General features: G+C 42.8%; 1 protein-coding gene across 1 annotated transcript in view; it reads right to left on the bottom strand.

Annotated features, from left to right (window-relative positions):
* The window catches only part of adgrb1a (adhesion G protein-coupled receptor B1a), a 516,358-nt gene that overhangs the window by 240,682 nt on the left and 260,612 nt on the right, over positions 1–15,064 (bottom strand). Inside the window, exon 16 of the mRNA XM_067974780.1 lies at positions 13,602–13,645. Coding sequence (XP_067830881.1) covers positions 13,602–13,645 — 44 coding nt within the window. The remainder of the gene's footprint in view (positions 1–13,601; positions 13,646–15,064) is intronic.

Raw genomic sequence — 15,064 nt, 5'->3', positions numbered from 1 at the left:
CAACCATGGATTGACAGTTGCATCTCCATTTGTTCTCAAACAAAGGTGATATATTCATCAACATGAAATGCTTTCAAGCCTCCCTCAGAAAAATCCATTCTGAGGGCTTGTAGTTTATTTGGCTCACTGATTAGAGTGCATGCACGTGTAACGTACTCCATTTAATGGCACAATTCAGTTATCACTGGGTACCCTTTTGATTCCTATCTGGCTGTTGCAGGTGTAATTGAGCACCATTGCCAGAAAACAAGAATGTCTGGGCATGATAAACCATCAGCGTGTGCTATCTATGGTCGCTCTATCTTGGGGACAGCAATGTAAAATAGTAATTGTATGAATGTAACCTTTTCTTTTGGCTAACTCGTTCAATTAAACCTGGGTCTCTTTTTGAACAGCACCCAAATTTCGAGGCCATTGTCTGCAAGTTTCTATTGCAATGAGATTGAATGAATTAAGTAAAGATTAACAATTAAGGGCTGTCTCACAGGTAGCTTAAAGCACATGGGGGTAAATTTTAATTTCCAACCCAGGAGGGAGCGGGAGGGGGAGGGAAGATTTCCGGGTGCGAATCCCGGAAGGTAAGTGGGCGGGTTTAATGAGGCCCTTCAATGGCATTTCCAGGTTTCAGGCTGGCTGGCTGTTGGCCGGGAAGGCCTGCTGCAGCAGGCTGCAGCCGGGGATCAGAGGAGGGAGGGAGAGAGGGATCATAGGCTGGGGAGAATCGGGGTGGGGGCAGGGGGGCTGAGATGATCGGGGGGGGGGGGGGGGGTAGAGGGCTGAGAAGAAGATCCGGGGGGGGACGCTGAGAAGAAGATCTGGGGGAGGACGCTAAGAAGAGGATCCGGGGTGGGGGGTGGTGGTGTCTGAGCTGAACATCTGAGGGGGGGGGTGCGGGTGGTCTGAGAAGAAGATCCGGGCGGGGGGGGGCTCAGGCTCAGAAGAAGATCTGGAGGGGGAGGCTCAGAAGAAGATCCGGAGGGGGGCTCAGAAGAAGATCCAAGTGGGGAGGCTCAGACGAAGATCCGGGGGCGGGGGGGCTCAGACGAAGATCCGGGGGGGGGCTCAGACGAAGATCCGGGGGGGGGCTCAGACGAAGATCCGGGGGGGGGGCTCAGACGAAGATCCGGGGGGGGGGCTCAGACGAAGATCCGGGGGGGGGGGCTCAGGAGAAGATCCGGGGGGGGGGGGGGGCTCAGGAGAAGATCCGGGGGGGGTGCTCAGAAGATCCGGGGGAGGGGCTCAGAAGAAGATCCGGGAGGGGGGCTCAGAAGAAGATCCGAGGCGGGGGGAGGCTCAGAAGACGATCCGGGGGAGGGGCTCAGAAGACGATCCGGGGGAGGGGCTCAGAAGACGATCCGGGGGAGGGGCTCAGAAGACGATCCGGGGGAGGGGCTCAGAAGACGATCCGGGGGAGGGGCTCAGAAGACAACCTGGGTTAAACCCAGAAGCAGACGTGTTGGAGCCAGAATGCCATCCCACTTTGAAAATGAAGTATTTTTACTCCCCACCCGCCCCCAACCCATCCATTCATGGGGGTTAACATTTACCCCAGGGTGTAAGAGATGTGGTGATATTACCCTGTTAAAGTAGAAGAAGGAGTTTTGAGGGTCTGCTTGCAAATAATTGCTGTGAGGGAGATGGTGATACAGACTATGAGATCTCAAGTTATTGCCCCCTTAATCAGAGTACAGTGTTAAGGATTAGTTGTACCACTCTTAATTTTAAAGGGTGAAGAGTATGCTGATGCCCGAGGAAGGAAAGGGAGAGTGGCAGTCTATTAGCTTGCCTGCCCTTATTAGGTCATTGAACGCCTCATGGCACTGGTCTGCAGTTCTAGAAGTGAGAGTTGGCATTTATGTCAGTGCCACCTCCCTCCACCTGACAAGAGACACTTTTTTTGTGCTTCCCTCCTTTGGAGACCCAGCAGTCTCTTGTCTCTCTCCCCTCTCTCTCTTTTGCTGAATCTCCTTGAGGAGAGTTTGGGGGTTTACCTCACTGAGATTGTGCGCCTTTCTTTTGCTCCTCTTACTAATGTTCTTGTCCCTTCTTTGGCAGTCGCTGCCAGATCTACCAGTAAAAGACATTATTGAAAAGTGGGACAAAAATCATACAAGTCACCCAGTGCACCTATCAGAGTGAACTCACTGAGCCAAGCACTTCTTTACTTACTTGCTGCTCCCCCAGCGAGCTACAGCAATTTTCAATGCAACTTAGCTTTGTAAAGGCTGCACTTTAATTTCCAAACACTCCCAGTACAGCATTCCCATTTTAAATGGGATTGGTGCTAGAGAATTGAAAGTGGATGTTTAAATGAGCCGACTCAGCAAGTTTTGACAGTTTCAGCTCTGCGCAACATTTGTGATTACCAGTTGGACGTATTGCAGGTGCCCATGGTTGTGGGAGTCAGCATCGGGAAATTGGTGCTTTGTGCCCCTGTTCTGCGCTCGGGTCCAACATCTCCTCCGCAATCTTTTAATAATTTTGTCCACTGGATGAGCTTGGTGGAGAATGTCCACTATAAATATATAACTGTATTATATGACTGTTATTAATTTGCTTGTTCACTTTTCGTAGAATGAATAGGCTTGATATTTCAAACTTAAACTATGGGGTGATTTGATTCACCAATATTGAAGACGGAAATGAGGCATAGAATAAGTTCAGTAGCTAAAAGCAATTGCCAGACAGGGCTTGCTGCTTATTTCATTTGCACGTTACTGAAAACTTACCCAGATCAAATCCTCACTCTACCATTACCAACAAGCCAGGGGATCAACCCTGGTTCAATGAAGAGTGTAGAAGAGCATGCCAGGAGCAGCACCAGGCGTACCTAAAAATGAGGTGCCAAACTGGTGAAGCTACAATTCAGGACTGCATGCATGCAAAACAGTGGAAGCAACATTCTATAGACAGAGCTAAGCGATTCCACAGCCAACGGATCAGATCAAAGCTCTGCAGTCCTGCCACATCCAGTCGTGAATGGTGGTGGACAATTAAACAACTAACGGGAGGAGGAGGTTCTGTAAACATCCCCATCCGCAATGATGGCAGAGTCCAGCACATGAAGATAAGGCTGAAACGTTTGCAACCATCTTCAGCCAGAAGTGCCGAGTGGATGATCCATCTCGGCCTCCTCCCGATATCCCCACCATCACAGAAGCCAGTCTTCAGCCAATTCGATTCACTCCACGTGATATCAAGAAACAGCTGAGAGCACTGGATACAACAAAGGCTATGGGACCCGACAACATCCCGGCTGTAGTGCTGAAGACTTGTGCTCCAGAACTAGCCGTGCCTCGAGCCAAACTGTTCCAGTACAGCTACAACACTGGCATCTACCCGACAACGTGGAAAATTGCCCAGGTATGTCCTGTCCACCAAAAGCGGGACAAATCCAATCCGGCCAATTACCGCCCCATCAGTCTACTCTCAATCATCAGCAAAGTGATGGAAGTTGTCGTCGACAGTGCTATAAAGCAGCACTTACTCATCAATAACCTGCTCACCGATGCTCAGTTTAGGTTCCGCCAGGTCCACTCGGCTCCAGACCTCATTACAGCCTTGGTTCAAACATGAACAATGGAGCTGAATTCCAGAGGTGAGGTGAGAGTGACTGCCCTTGACATCAAGGCAGCATTTGACCAAGTGTGGCACCAAGGAGCCCTAGTAAAATTGAAGTCAATGGGAATCAGGGGGAAAACTCTCCAATGGCTGGAGTCATACCTAGCACAAAGGAAGATAGTAGTGGTTGTTGGAGGCCAATCATCTCAGCCCCAGGGCATTGCTGCAGGAGTTCCTCAGGGCAGTGTCCTTGGTCCAACCATCTTCAACTGCTTCATCAATGACCTTCCCTTCATCATAAGGTCATAAATGGGGATGCTCGCTGATGATTGCATAGTGTTCAGTTCTATTTGCAGCCCCTCAGATAATGAAGCAGTCCACGCCCGCATGCAGCAAGACCTGGACAACTTCCAGGCTTGGGCTGGTAAGTGACAAGTATCATTGGCGCCAGACAAGTGCCAGGCAATGACCATCTCCAACAAGAGAGAGTCTAACCACCTCCCCTTGACATTCAATGGCATTACCATCGCCAAATCCCCCAACATCAACATCCTGGGGGTCACCATTGACCAGAAACTTAACTGGACCAGCCACATAAATACTGTGGCTGCAAGAGCAGGACTGAGGCTGGGTATTCTCCAGCGAGTGACTCACCTCCTGACTCCCCAAAGCCTTTCCACCATCTGCAAGGCACAAGTCAGGAGTGTATGGAATACTCTCTCTTGCCTGAATGAGTGCAGCTCCAACAACACTCAAGAAGCTCGACACCATCCAGGACAAAACAGCCCGCTTGATTGGCACCCCATCCACCACACTAAACATTCACTCCCTTCACCACCTGCACACTGTGGCTGCAGTGTGTACCATCCACAGGATGCATTGCAGCAACTCGCCAAGGCTTCTTTGACATCACTTCCCAAACCCGTGACCTCTACCACCTAGAAGGACAAGGGCAGCAGGCACATGGGAACAACACCACCTGTACATTCCCCTCCAAAGTCACACACCATCCCAATTTGGAAATATATCACTGTTCCTTCATCGTCGCTGGGTCAAAATCCTGGAACTCCCTTCCTAACAGCACTGTGGGAGAACCTTCACCACACGGACTGCAGCGGTTCAAGGTGGCGGCTCACTACCACCTTCTCAAGGGCAATTAGGGATGGGTAATAAATGCTGGCCTCGCCAGCGATGCCCACATCACATGAACGAATAATAAAAAAAAATCTGAAGGCAAGGACAGATACTTTTAAAGTTACGAGGAGGTAGGTCTCACGCATGAGAGGGAGTCTCAGATATGAGTGTCAAAATAATCTAGAGTAAGAAGGATAGAAAAGACTCAAAAACATATCAAGTTTCACAGGCAGGATCATTAAAAATGTCTTCATTTGCACTATTATGTCAACGCCTGCCGATTTATCTCAGAGCCAACCGAAGTCAGGAGATGTCGAGCAAAATTTTGCATGAGGAAACCTACAAATCATATCTTTATGTAAATCTAATCAAATTACTGTAATTAGTTTTGAGTAGAATAAAATGTAATTAAGAACAGCAGCTTGACTGAAGGACAGACCTGTGATCTCTTCAGTCTTCAATCAAGCTCCCTGTCCTCAATTACAATCTGCTGCTCCCACACATCCACTGCTGCTCAGATAAACATAGAAACATAGCAATTGATAGACAAGAAATGTCCAAGGTCCATCTGGTTCACCTTCTACCATCCTGGTAGTCACAAAAACAATTGTGAAACTGCAGTAAGTCCTATTTTCTCGAGAACAAAAACAATTAGACTTACATAGCGCCTTTAATGTAGAAAAACATCCCAAGGCACTTCACAGAGATGTAATCAGACAAAAGTTTACAGGATCAGGATCCCTGCACTATATCTTCTAGCTTTAGGGCCCCTTTACTCTTAACTTTTCGTTTCTACTAAACATGCGTACAATGCACGCTGTTCACTTTTTTGACTCCTCCATATCTTCAGAAATAAGGACTTATGAAGAATATTAAAGGGGTACTTAGCCCTAACTCAACAGGCTGATTCCAGAAACTGCAATGCCCACTGTTCAGTTTGTTGAAAACTACTGTTAAGATCCACTGGGTTCTGTTTCAGTTGTGTATAGGTAAGCACACAGAAACAAAATAGTTCACTTCACTAACTGCATTTTCATTTAAATTGACACTCTCTTTATCTCTGGTATGTCCATGGTAAAGTTATAATGCTCAGACAGTTCTATTTTTGGAGTGATTCAAATGGACAATGTAGGCTTATAGCGCCAAATTTACATCGATCTCTAAGAATGGAAAGCAGAGCTCTACGAACATGCGACCATACAAAATTGACAGGCAGGAAAAGACCAGCTGGTCCAACAAGCCTGCCCAAACCATGATGGCCGGAGCATCATGAATAAACACGAAACACTTCGACCCCTTCAGGCGATCAAAACCAGTCCAGGAGATCAAATGAACCAAGTGTTATCAATAAAGACATTTACCTTCTATATGATCATAGTATCATAGTAGATTGCGGCACAGAAGGAGGCCATTCAGCCCATCATGCCGGCTCTTTGATAGAGCTATCCAAATAGTTCCACTCCCATGCGCTTTCCACCTTGCCCTTCAAATATTTATCCAATTCGCTTTTGGAGTTATTATTGAATCTGCTTCCACCACCCTTTCAGGCAGTGCATTTCAGATCATAACAACTCACTACGTAAAAAAATGCTTCTTCGTGTCACCTCTGGTTCTTTTGCCAAACACCTTAAATCTGAGGCCTTGGTAACTGTCCCTTCTGCCACTGGTAATAGTTTCTCCTTATTTACTCGAACAAAACCATTCATGATTTTGAACACCTCTATCAAATCTCCTCTTAACCTTCTATGTTCTAAGGAGAACAACCCCAGCTTCTCCAGTCTCTCCACATAACTGAAGTCCCTGGTACCATTCTAGTAAATCTCTTCTGCACCCTCTCTAAGGCCTTGACATTCTTCCTAAAGTGTGATGTCCAGAATTGAACACAATTCCGCAGCTGAGGCCTAACCAGTGTTTTATAAAGGTTTAGCATAACTTCTTTGCTTTTGTTACCATATGCCTCTATTAATAAAGCCCAGGATCCCACATGCTTTTTTTAAACAGCCTTCTCAAATTGTCCTGCCACCTTCAAAGATTTGTGTACATACACCTCCGGGTCTCTCAGTTCCTGCACCCCTTTAAATCTTTCATCTGTCACGTGTCTGCCCATTTCACCAGTCTGTCCATGTCCCCCTGAAGTCTGTTACTATCCTCCACATTGTTTGTCACATTTCCAAGTTTCGTGTCATCTGCAAACTTTGAAATTATACCCTCTATACCCAAGTCCAGGTTGTTAATATACATTAAAAAGAGCAGTGGTCCTCATACTGACCCCTAGGGAACACCACTGCACTTCTCTCCAGTCTGAAAAACAACTGTTCACCACTACTCTCTGCTTTCTGTCCCTTAGCCAATTATGCATCCACATTACCACTGTCCCCTTAATCCCATGGGCTTTAATTTTGCTTACAACTTTATTATGTCATACTTTATCAAATTCCTTTTGAAAGTCCGTTTATACATCAACCGTACTACCCTCATCAACCCTCTCCATTACTTACCTCTCCTTGACTAACTCAATCAAGTTAGTCAAACATGATTTGCTGACTTTCATTTGTTAGCCCATAGCTTTCCAAGTGCCAATTAGTTTTGTCCCGGATTATTGTCTCTAAAAGTTTCCCCACCACCGACGTTAGGCTGACTGGCCTGTAATTGCCGGGTTTATCCCTCGCCGCTTTTTTGAACAGGGTTATATCATTTGCAATTCTCCAGTCCTCTAGACCTGCACCTCAAATAGGCAAAGGCCCAATGTAAGTTTTATAATGAGGCAGGAGAAGCAATCCCAGCCTTCACCTCAATTTCCTCTTCATCTGACCTTGTGTGCTCCAACAGATGGTTGCTCAAAGAAAGCTGGTGATGGGGCTTGTGCTGGGACCAAAGGTACTCATGAAAAAGCTTGTTGATTGAACTTTCTTGGAAATTACGATTCATTGAGGGTTCATCATGGTCGATGCAGCTGTAATGTGAACACATTTGTTCCTAAGATAGTAAAGCATGGCAGTTAATTATGAAATGGTTAATAGAAAATTTTAGATTTGTATAAGGAACATTTTTTAGTTTCCAGTTCATTCGCAACATATTTAGTTAAGCGCTAATGATTGTTTAATGAGAGAATGTTATACAAATAAAATGATTTTATTTCATGAGGGCATCAAAATGGGATCTACTGCTTTATGCAAAGTTTTATTGGTCACTTTTAATATCAGGCTTATGCCACAGGGACCTTTCTGGTATAAAAATGTCTATGGCCCTTTAATTCATTTTAAGAGACCAAGGTGACTAATTTTAATTCTTTTAATATTCACTGTTATTTCTGTAATCACAATTTTTTTACAAAATAGAGATTTTGAGGTAATTCTAAAAAATGAATTGCTTCTCATGGATGACTGTCTAGCACAATCTAATCTTTACGTTTAGGGTAAATTTAGTGATTTTTGCACTCCAGGTGGGAGCAACACTCAAATAGAGGATGGGTCGGAGATAGGGGTACTACATTGTAGCACCAATTCTCTAACCCACGCTGATTGTTGGGAATGCAGAAATGCTGAATTAAATGACCTTCAAATTAAATTCTGTTTACCCTAAGGTTGGAAAAATATGCTTAAACATTTTTGTTCAATCCCATTAAGTGTCCATACACTTGACAAGACTGCAACCTCTTTAAAATCCAAAACTGTCTTTTAAAACATACCAATGCCTCTTTAAATCATAGTTAGTTGGGCTGGATTACTATGAAGTTTAAATCCCCTTTGGCACTCTGGTAAATGTAGTTTACTGAAACACACCATTTATGACAACCTCTTGGCATTAGTATTAATCTGAAACATCAATATTATTAAACACTAGTCAATCTTACTTAAATATCTATCTAAATGCAGAATTTTCAAGTAATAATTAAGATGCTGAATACAGAAAACAGACATTATCATTGGCTTTTTCGGTTATGAGCCTGTGGTATAATTATAAGGGTTACATCAGCCTGATTTGTGTGTGCAAGTACCAACCTTTTAAGAAGCAGATGTAATAGTTAACCAAGGTTTTCATTACTTCCACTCAGAGGAGCCTCTCCCAAGTGGCATATCTAAGAAGTCTGCTAAGTAGAAAATTCTTGGATGGGTAGCAATGCATTGCAGGGAAGTAATCCAATCAAGGGATTTGGATAGTGTTGTAAACCACAAGGATGAGGCTTGAGTAATTTGTTAGTGATCTGAACTAAAAATCTGAAACATTGCACTACCTTGCTGTTCATTGGTATTGTTCTATTATATGGCTCTTTTCAAAATCTTACTGCAGCTATCCTGACAGCATTGCTGCTCCTTTGACACTCATTCTTATTGCAATGCAATAAAATGACACAGGGCATCATTAAATATCAAATTCACATATGTATGTCATTTGTTTTTATCATTGAACCAAGAACAACTCATAGGAGGTGTAAAGGATTACATTTTTGTGCAATTATCTGTTCAAAGATAAAATTGAATGCTGTGAGGTTCACAGCCTGTGAGACTCTTCATCACACAACAGTTCTCTCAGTTCATGATCTCATTCAAACCCTCGATTATATCATTATCTTATAATTCATCAGGAGCAATGTTGTGCCCTCTGCACTGTAAGGTGTAACTTGTATAACTCCCAAGCTCTCAGATATTGCCCTTTTTACATTGAGACTAAAAAAATACTTCTACCCATAGTACTTGGAAATGTAATGTGACAATTTTCTATGAATCTGCTGTAATGATACCTAAATCAGTGGTACTCATTCTATTCTACTTGTGTAAATTAAACACTCCGTTACTGCTCACTGTATTTGTCTGTGGCTGATTTTCTATTCTGTTTTAAGAATAACATCTAAAAAGTCTCCATGAAAATCACTTTGCAAGCCCTGCTCAAATATTCTTAATGTCAAAAAGTGGACATAAACAAAATTCCACAACCCAAAACTACACTCTAATTCTGGAGAAACAGCACTGATAGTGCCCTGCATTTATGCTACTCTCAGCTCATATATCACAATGTTACATGTGTCTCAAAAAGTAACTGTGACATAATGGATAGGAACTGCAAACAACGTTGGTATGTATTTGCAATCCATTTATATCAGAACAGGACTGAGATTCAACACTCTCACATAGAAATGGCATGAGATAGATTAAATTGGAAATAGAAATATAACTGTCATGCAATGTATTCTTCTGATATTGAGGTTTATTCAGATTGGCACAGCAACAATTAAATATTTCGACCCCCGCCACAAACTCTGTTCCCGAGTCATCGATTAAATCCCCCTCCCTGGCCATTGACTGAGGCTGAACCAGAATGTTCACAACCTCGGCAATATATTTGACCCTGAGCTGAGCTTCCGACCCCATATCCCCTCCACCACCAAGACTGCCTACTTCCACCTCCATAATATCGTCCATCTCCGCCCCTGCCTCAGCCCATCTGCTGCTGAAACCTTCCTTGATGCTTTTGTTACCACCAGACTCGACTATTCCAATGTTCTCCTGGCCAGCCTCCAATCTTCCACCCTCCATAAACTTGAGCTCATCCAAAACTCTGCTGCCGGTATCCTAACTCACATGAAGTCCAGTTCAACCGTCACTCTGTGCTTGCTAACCTCCATTGGCTGGCTAACTGATCGTTAAAATTGCTCCTAAAGTATTTCTGGATGCCTTCCAAATTTAACTTAAAAAGTAATTTGGTGAAAAATATCTTACATCATCCAGAATTTAAGATGAGGAGTGGTGTTAAAATGAAATCTCGTGTGGAATGACCCAACCAATTGTCAGCATTTATCTTCAGTGTGTCCCATGAATCTGAGACTAGCTTACAATCCACAGCAACATAAAATGCTGCATCCTACATCAGCGATGTCCAAATTGTGAAAATTCACATGATTAGCATAAAAGTAATCTATATAAAACCTTAGTACGATCACAGAGTATTGTGTGCAGTTTTGGGCTCCACATTAGAGGAAGGATGTTGAAGCAATAGAAACAGTGCAGCACAGTTTTAATAAGATGCTGTCTGGTATGAGGGAATACAAATATGAAGAAAGACTCGAAAAAATTGGGGCTCTCACCTGACATCTACACACACCTTCCAACAGAGGTCACTGGATTGCATTCAGGAGTTGGAACCCTGGCCAGTTCCCTCCACCCTTTGGCCCAGCGGTGTTTTAAATAATTATAGTCCCACTTACTACCAATTCAACTGAGAGCAAAGCAAATAGATATGGGGCAAGACTCCAGCTATTTCTTTGATTAATCTACTTGAGTAGCAGCCGTAACACCAGTCTCTGGGTTGGATTTTGACTTTGTGCAATAGTGTTAAACGGATGAAAGCGAAATCACCAGCCCGTTCTACATCTCTCCCAGTTTTTATTTCCACTGAAGTCAGAAAATATAATTAGTAATTAACTGTGGAAATTAAAAATCAGCATTGATGGATAACAACAAGTGCAGCTCTGAGAGCACCTGCTGAATCTTTGCTTGTGTGTGACATTTGGATAAGCCCTTCATGCAGAGACAATTCAGTGAACATCCCAACAAAATTGTAAAGTCATTACCAGCATCATTTAAAAAAGCAGATATCAAATAAAACTTTACAACCTAAATGTAATAATAAACATGTGTCATCAATGAGTTGCAATTTATGCCTTTAACAAAGTTGGTTCTGCCAATTTTAAGTCAGTTTCAGAAATTCAATTATCAAAGTATCTGCAAATTGCTGCATTGAATGTGAGAATAGGAGTTTAAAGCAGCAAGTACGAAGAACTTTGAAACTACAGGAACAACAGACAATAACAGGTTTTGGAAAGAGTACATCACAAAGCATTGCCAACCTGAACACAGACAGTATAACTGAACTGGACCAGAGCTAGATATTATCCGTGAGACCTTAAAACTCTCAAAGATGAAAAATAAACTCAGATTCCTCTTGTTTTATTGCATTTAAAATGTGGCTTTAACTTTCACTGAGATGCTGCTGCATCCCATTAAAAACTAATGGTGACTGCCAAGTTGAGTAGGGGGAATTGAGTGATTTGAGGTGGTGAAGTTGCTTATCCACTGTTGATGAAACCAACAGGTAGGAGACATTGTCAGAAAAAGGGGGAAAGTTTGGCTGAATGTATGGTTAACAAAGCTGTTGGGAGTGGAAAATGCATTTTGTTGGTTTACTACCTGATATATAGATTCTGGTAAAGATTAAGTGGTACTTGGTTGTAGTTAGAAGTAGGGACCTTATATGTTATCTGCTATTTATACTGGAAGTAGTTTCATAAGTCAGTGGGAAGGGTAAGAATGGCAATGACTGCCTCTGGTTGCTCCCAACATCTCTTCTCTTCCAGCATTTTCCTCTTAAATGCCTTTGCAGCTGTGTAGAACCCAATGAAGTAATCGGGAATAAAATGTACTTTCCTGATCTCTCTCTTGTGACCTATGCTGAACAGTGCATGTGGATGTTGGGTGAGCACAGAGCTGCACCTGGCCATGACGCCTTTCAGGGTCAAATAGCATACCAACAGCTCATACATGAAGAATGGCCCCTACGGTGATGTACTGTAGGGCTGCCGGCACCTCATGGAACCATACCCCAACATGTCAAGTCTTTAGATGAAGGAAAGAGAAAAGTTAGGAGTAAAATAAATGCGAGGAAAAATAATCAGGAAAAAAATATGCTTAAGTGTGATGAGTAGAGCGGTCAGGAAAACAGTGGTCTTTTTGTTTCATTATGTGCATTGGATTTGAGTGTGAATCTCTTGTGGGCATTTATGGCCTAGACTTCAGAGTTCATTAGCCCAGACACATACGTGTTTCAAATAGATCTAATCCAGACTCTATTTTTTATAGTGTATCAGGCAAGGCAAAGTCAGTTAAGGTTCAGTTCAAGCTCCTGAACTTGATGGACTTCAGTCAGTTTGATCTCAGTTGAGTCAAGCTGATGAACTCAAGCCAGTTCATCCATCAACAGAAAAGATGACAGAGGCTGCACGGTGCAAGTAATAGAGGTTGATGAGCCTTGACATTAGGAGTCCCATGACATCTGTGCTTCTTCGTCTAAATATTATGCACAAGTAATGGAACCCACAACTGATTTCAATAAAATCGACTGGAAAACCATCAGTACATGTGCCCACTGAGCAGCTGCTTCAGTTAAAACTCATCTATTCACATTTCGGGGTCAAACTTTTCATCAGGATTAATTTTTTTTGCTTGAGAGTGATTTGCAGTCCTACAAAATAATAACACCCATAAAGATGCAATACTACAAAAGAAAATAGTTTGCATAAAAATAGCACCAATTGGAATGAGAAAAGTGTCCTGGTGGATTTGTGAGCAAATATACTACCCCATGTGGTACTGAGCCATTCAGACCATAAGTGTCTCAAGTTTGATTGCTGATCTGTGCTGACAGAGCTGATCTCAGCAGGCAGCAGCTGGGGCTGCAACTGGCCACAGCATTCAGGCTAGGAAAGGGAAGAAATCAGCTCAAATTCCTGCTGGAAAGAACAGGTGAGACCATTGGTTGAAGGCAGGGTTGGGCTTGGCTTTGTCGTCCCTCGTGATGAATAGCCACCTGACACTGACTGTCTAGGCTCACATGAGAAAAATGGGTACTTGGAAGAGGTAAGCATACATGTAATGCATCAATCAGTGCCTTAAGGAGAGATGGGGAGCAAATGAAAAAAATAGAAAAGAAATTCTGGATAAAACAAAAAAAAATCAATGGATATAATAGACCCGTTAATAAATTGTCACCAACACTGAATCAAGAAGACTGTTTTTGCAATATGAGTGAATTTCCGACTTAAACTTTCAACATAAATATAAATGGACATGACACATTGTCCTCTGAGGCCAATTTTAGTTCGTAGACTGAATTTTACATTATTAAAAACTTACGTGTCAGTTTCGTCCCATGCGATGCACGACTGGTTTGTAGTGCCCTGTTAAATAAAATTAAGATTTTTTTAAAATACGGTTGATTCCACCCAAGATGTAAATTGAAATTTAGAAAAAAATCTCACGAATGCCTAAATTCCTGCTAATCCTTTGTGAGTTACTAATTCAATCTCTTCTCAATCCAGGTTACACATGTCACTGGAGTAAATTTAGCAAGATTGCACTCTCAGTGCAGATGCCTTGCTCGACAAGAATACAAACGTGAGAATTGGAGGCAGAGGTCAGCATGGTCACATTTTCCTATCATTCACGTTAATCACCATTAAATCAGGAGCTCACAGATCAGGCGCACTGACCTCAGCACCCAGTTTTCTGGGTAGATCTCCTGCCAACAATGGCACTCTCAAAACACTGAACGATCTGAAAGATGAAGGAATTCAAATACATAATTCCTTGAAAGTATGAGTGTAGGTAGGTAGGTAAAGCCATAAAAAAGGCCAAAAACATTTTTGGTTTGATCGGTATAGAGTACAAATAAAGAAATAATGATAAAATTATACACATTGATTTGGGTGTCCCATTATTTCCGGACTCGACTAATCCAATGCTCCCTGGCCGACCTCCCATCTTCCTCCCTCCATAAACTTAATCTTATCCAAAACTCTGCTGCCCTTAACTCGCACCAAGTCCTGTTCAACCATCATCCCTGTGCTCGCTGACCTACATTGGCTCACGGTCCAGCAACACGTTGCATTTAAAATTCTCATCCTTGTGTTCAAATCCCTCCATGGCCTCGTCCCGCCCTATCTCTGGTAATCTCCTCCAGCTCTAAAACCCTCCGAGAACTCTGAGTTCCTCCAATTTTGGCCATTCGTATATCACCGATTTCTTTCACCCCACCATTGGTGGCTGTGCCTTCAGCCTTCTAGGCCGTAAGCTCTGGAATTCCCTCCCTAAATCTCTCCGCCTTTCTACTCTTCTCTCCTCCTTTAAGACGCTCCTTAAAACCTACTGTTTTAGTCAAAAAGCTTTTCCCTTTGAGAGCTCCTTCATGCATGGTCTTACTGTTAACACCCACTCCAGAAAGATGAGCTGAATGCACAGCACGATCCCATCCTAAACTAATGGAAGCATCGCATTGGGGATATTTACATAATTTAGAGTACGTTTAATTTAAATAAAGCACTCGCATATTAAATGATTGTCCAGAAGATTTCACTACGCTGTAATAATTGAGCGGGGATCTAGTTACACTGTACAGGAAATAATTTAACACCTTCCGTTTTACTGCACTGACTATTCCTGTATCCGGTTTCCTTTGCAATACCTAAGTAACTTGTAACCATTTCTGCGTAGAACACATGGTAGATGCCAGTTTAAGTTCCTTATAATTAACCATGGGCTGTTTTTCAAGAATTATTTCATTGATTGAAAATATTATTATTTTCATTTTCATATCAGCA

Source organism: Heptranchias perlo, chromosome 3, assembly GCF_035084215.1.
Source record: "Heptranchias perlo isolate sHepPer1 chromosome 3, sHepPer1.hap1, whole genome shotgun sequence".
In the NCBI taxonomy this organism is placed as follows: Eukaryota; Metazoa; Chordata; class Chondrichthyes; order Hexanchiformes; family Hexanchidae; genus Heptranchias; species Heptranchias perlo.
The sequence above is the reverse complement of the archived record's forward strand: the minus strand, read 5'-3'. Positions and strand labels throughout refer to the sequence as shown.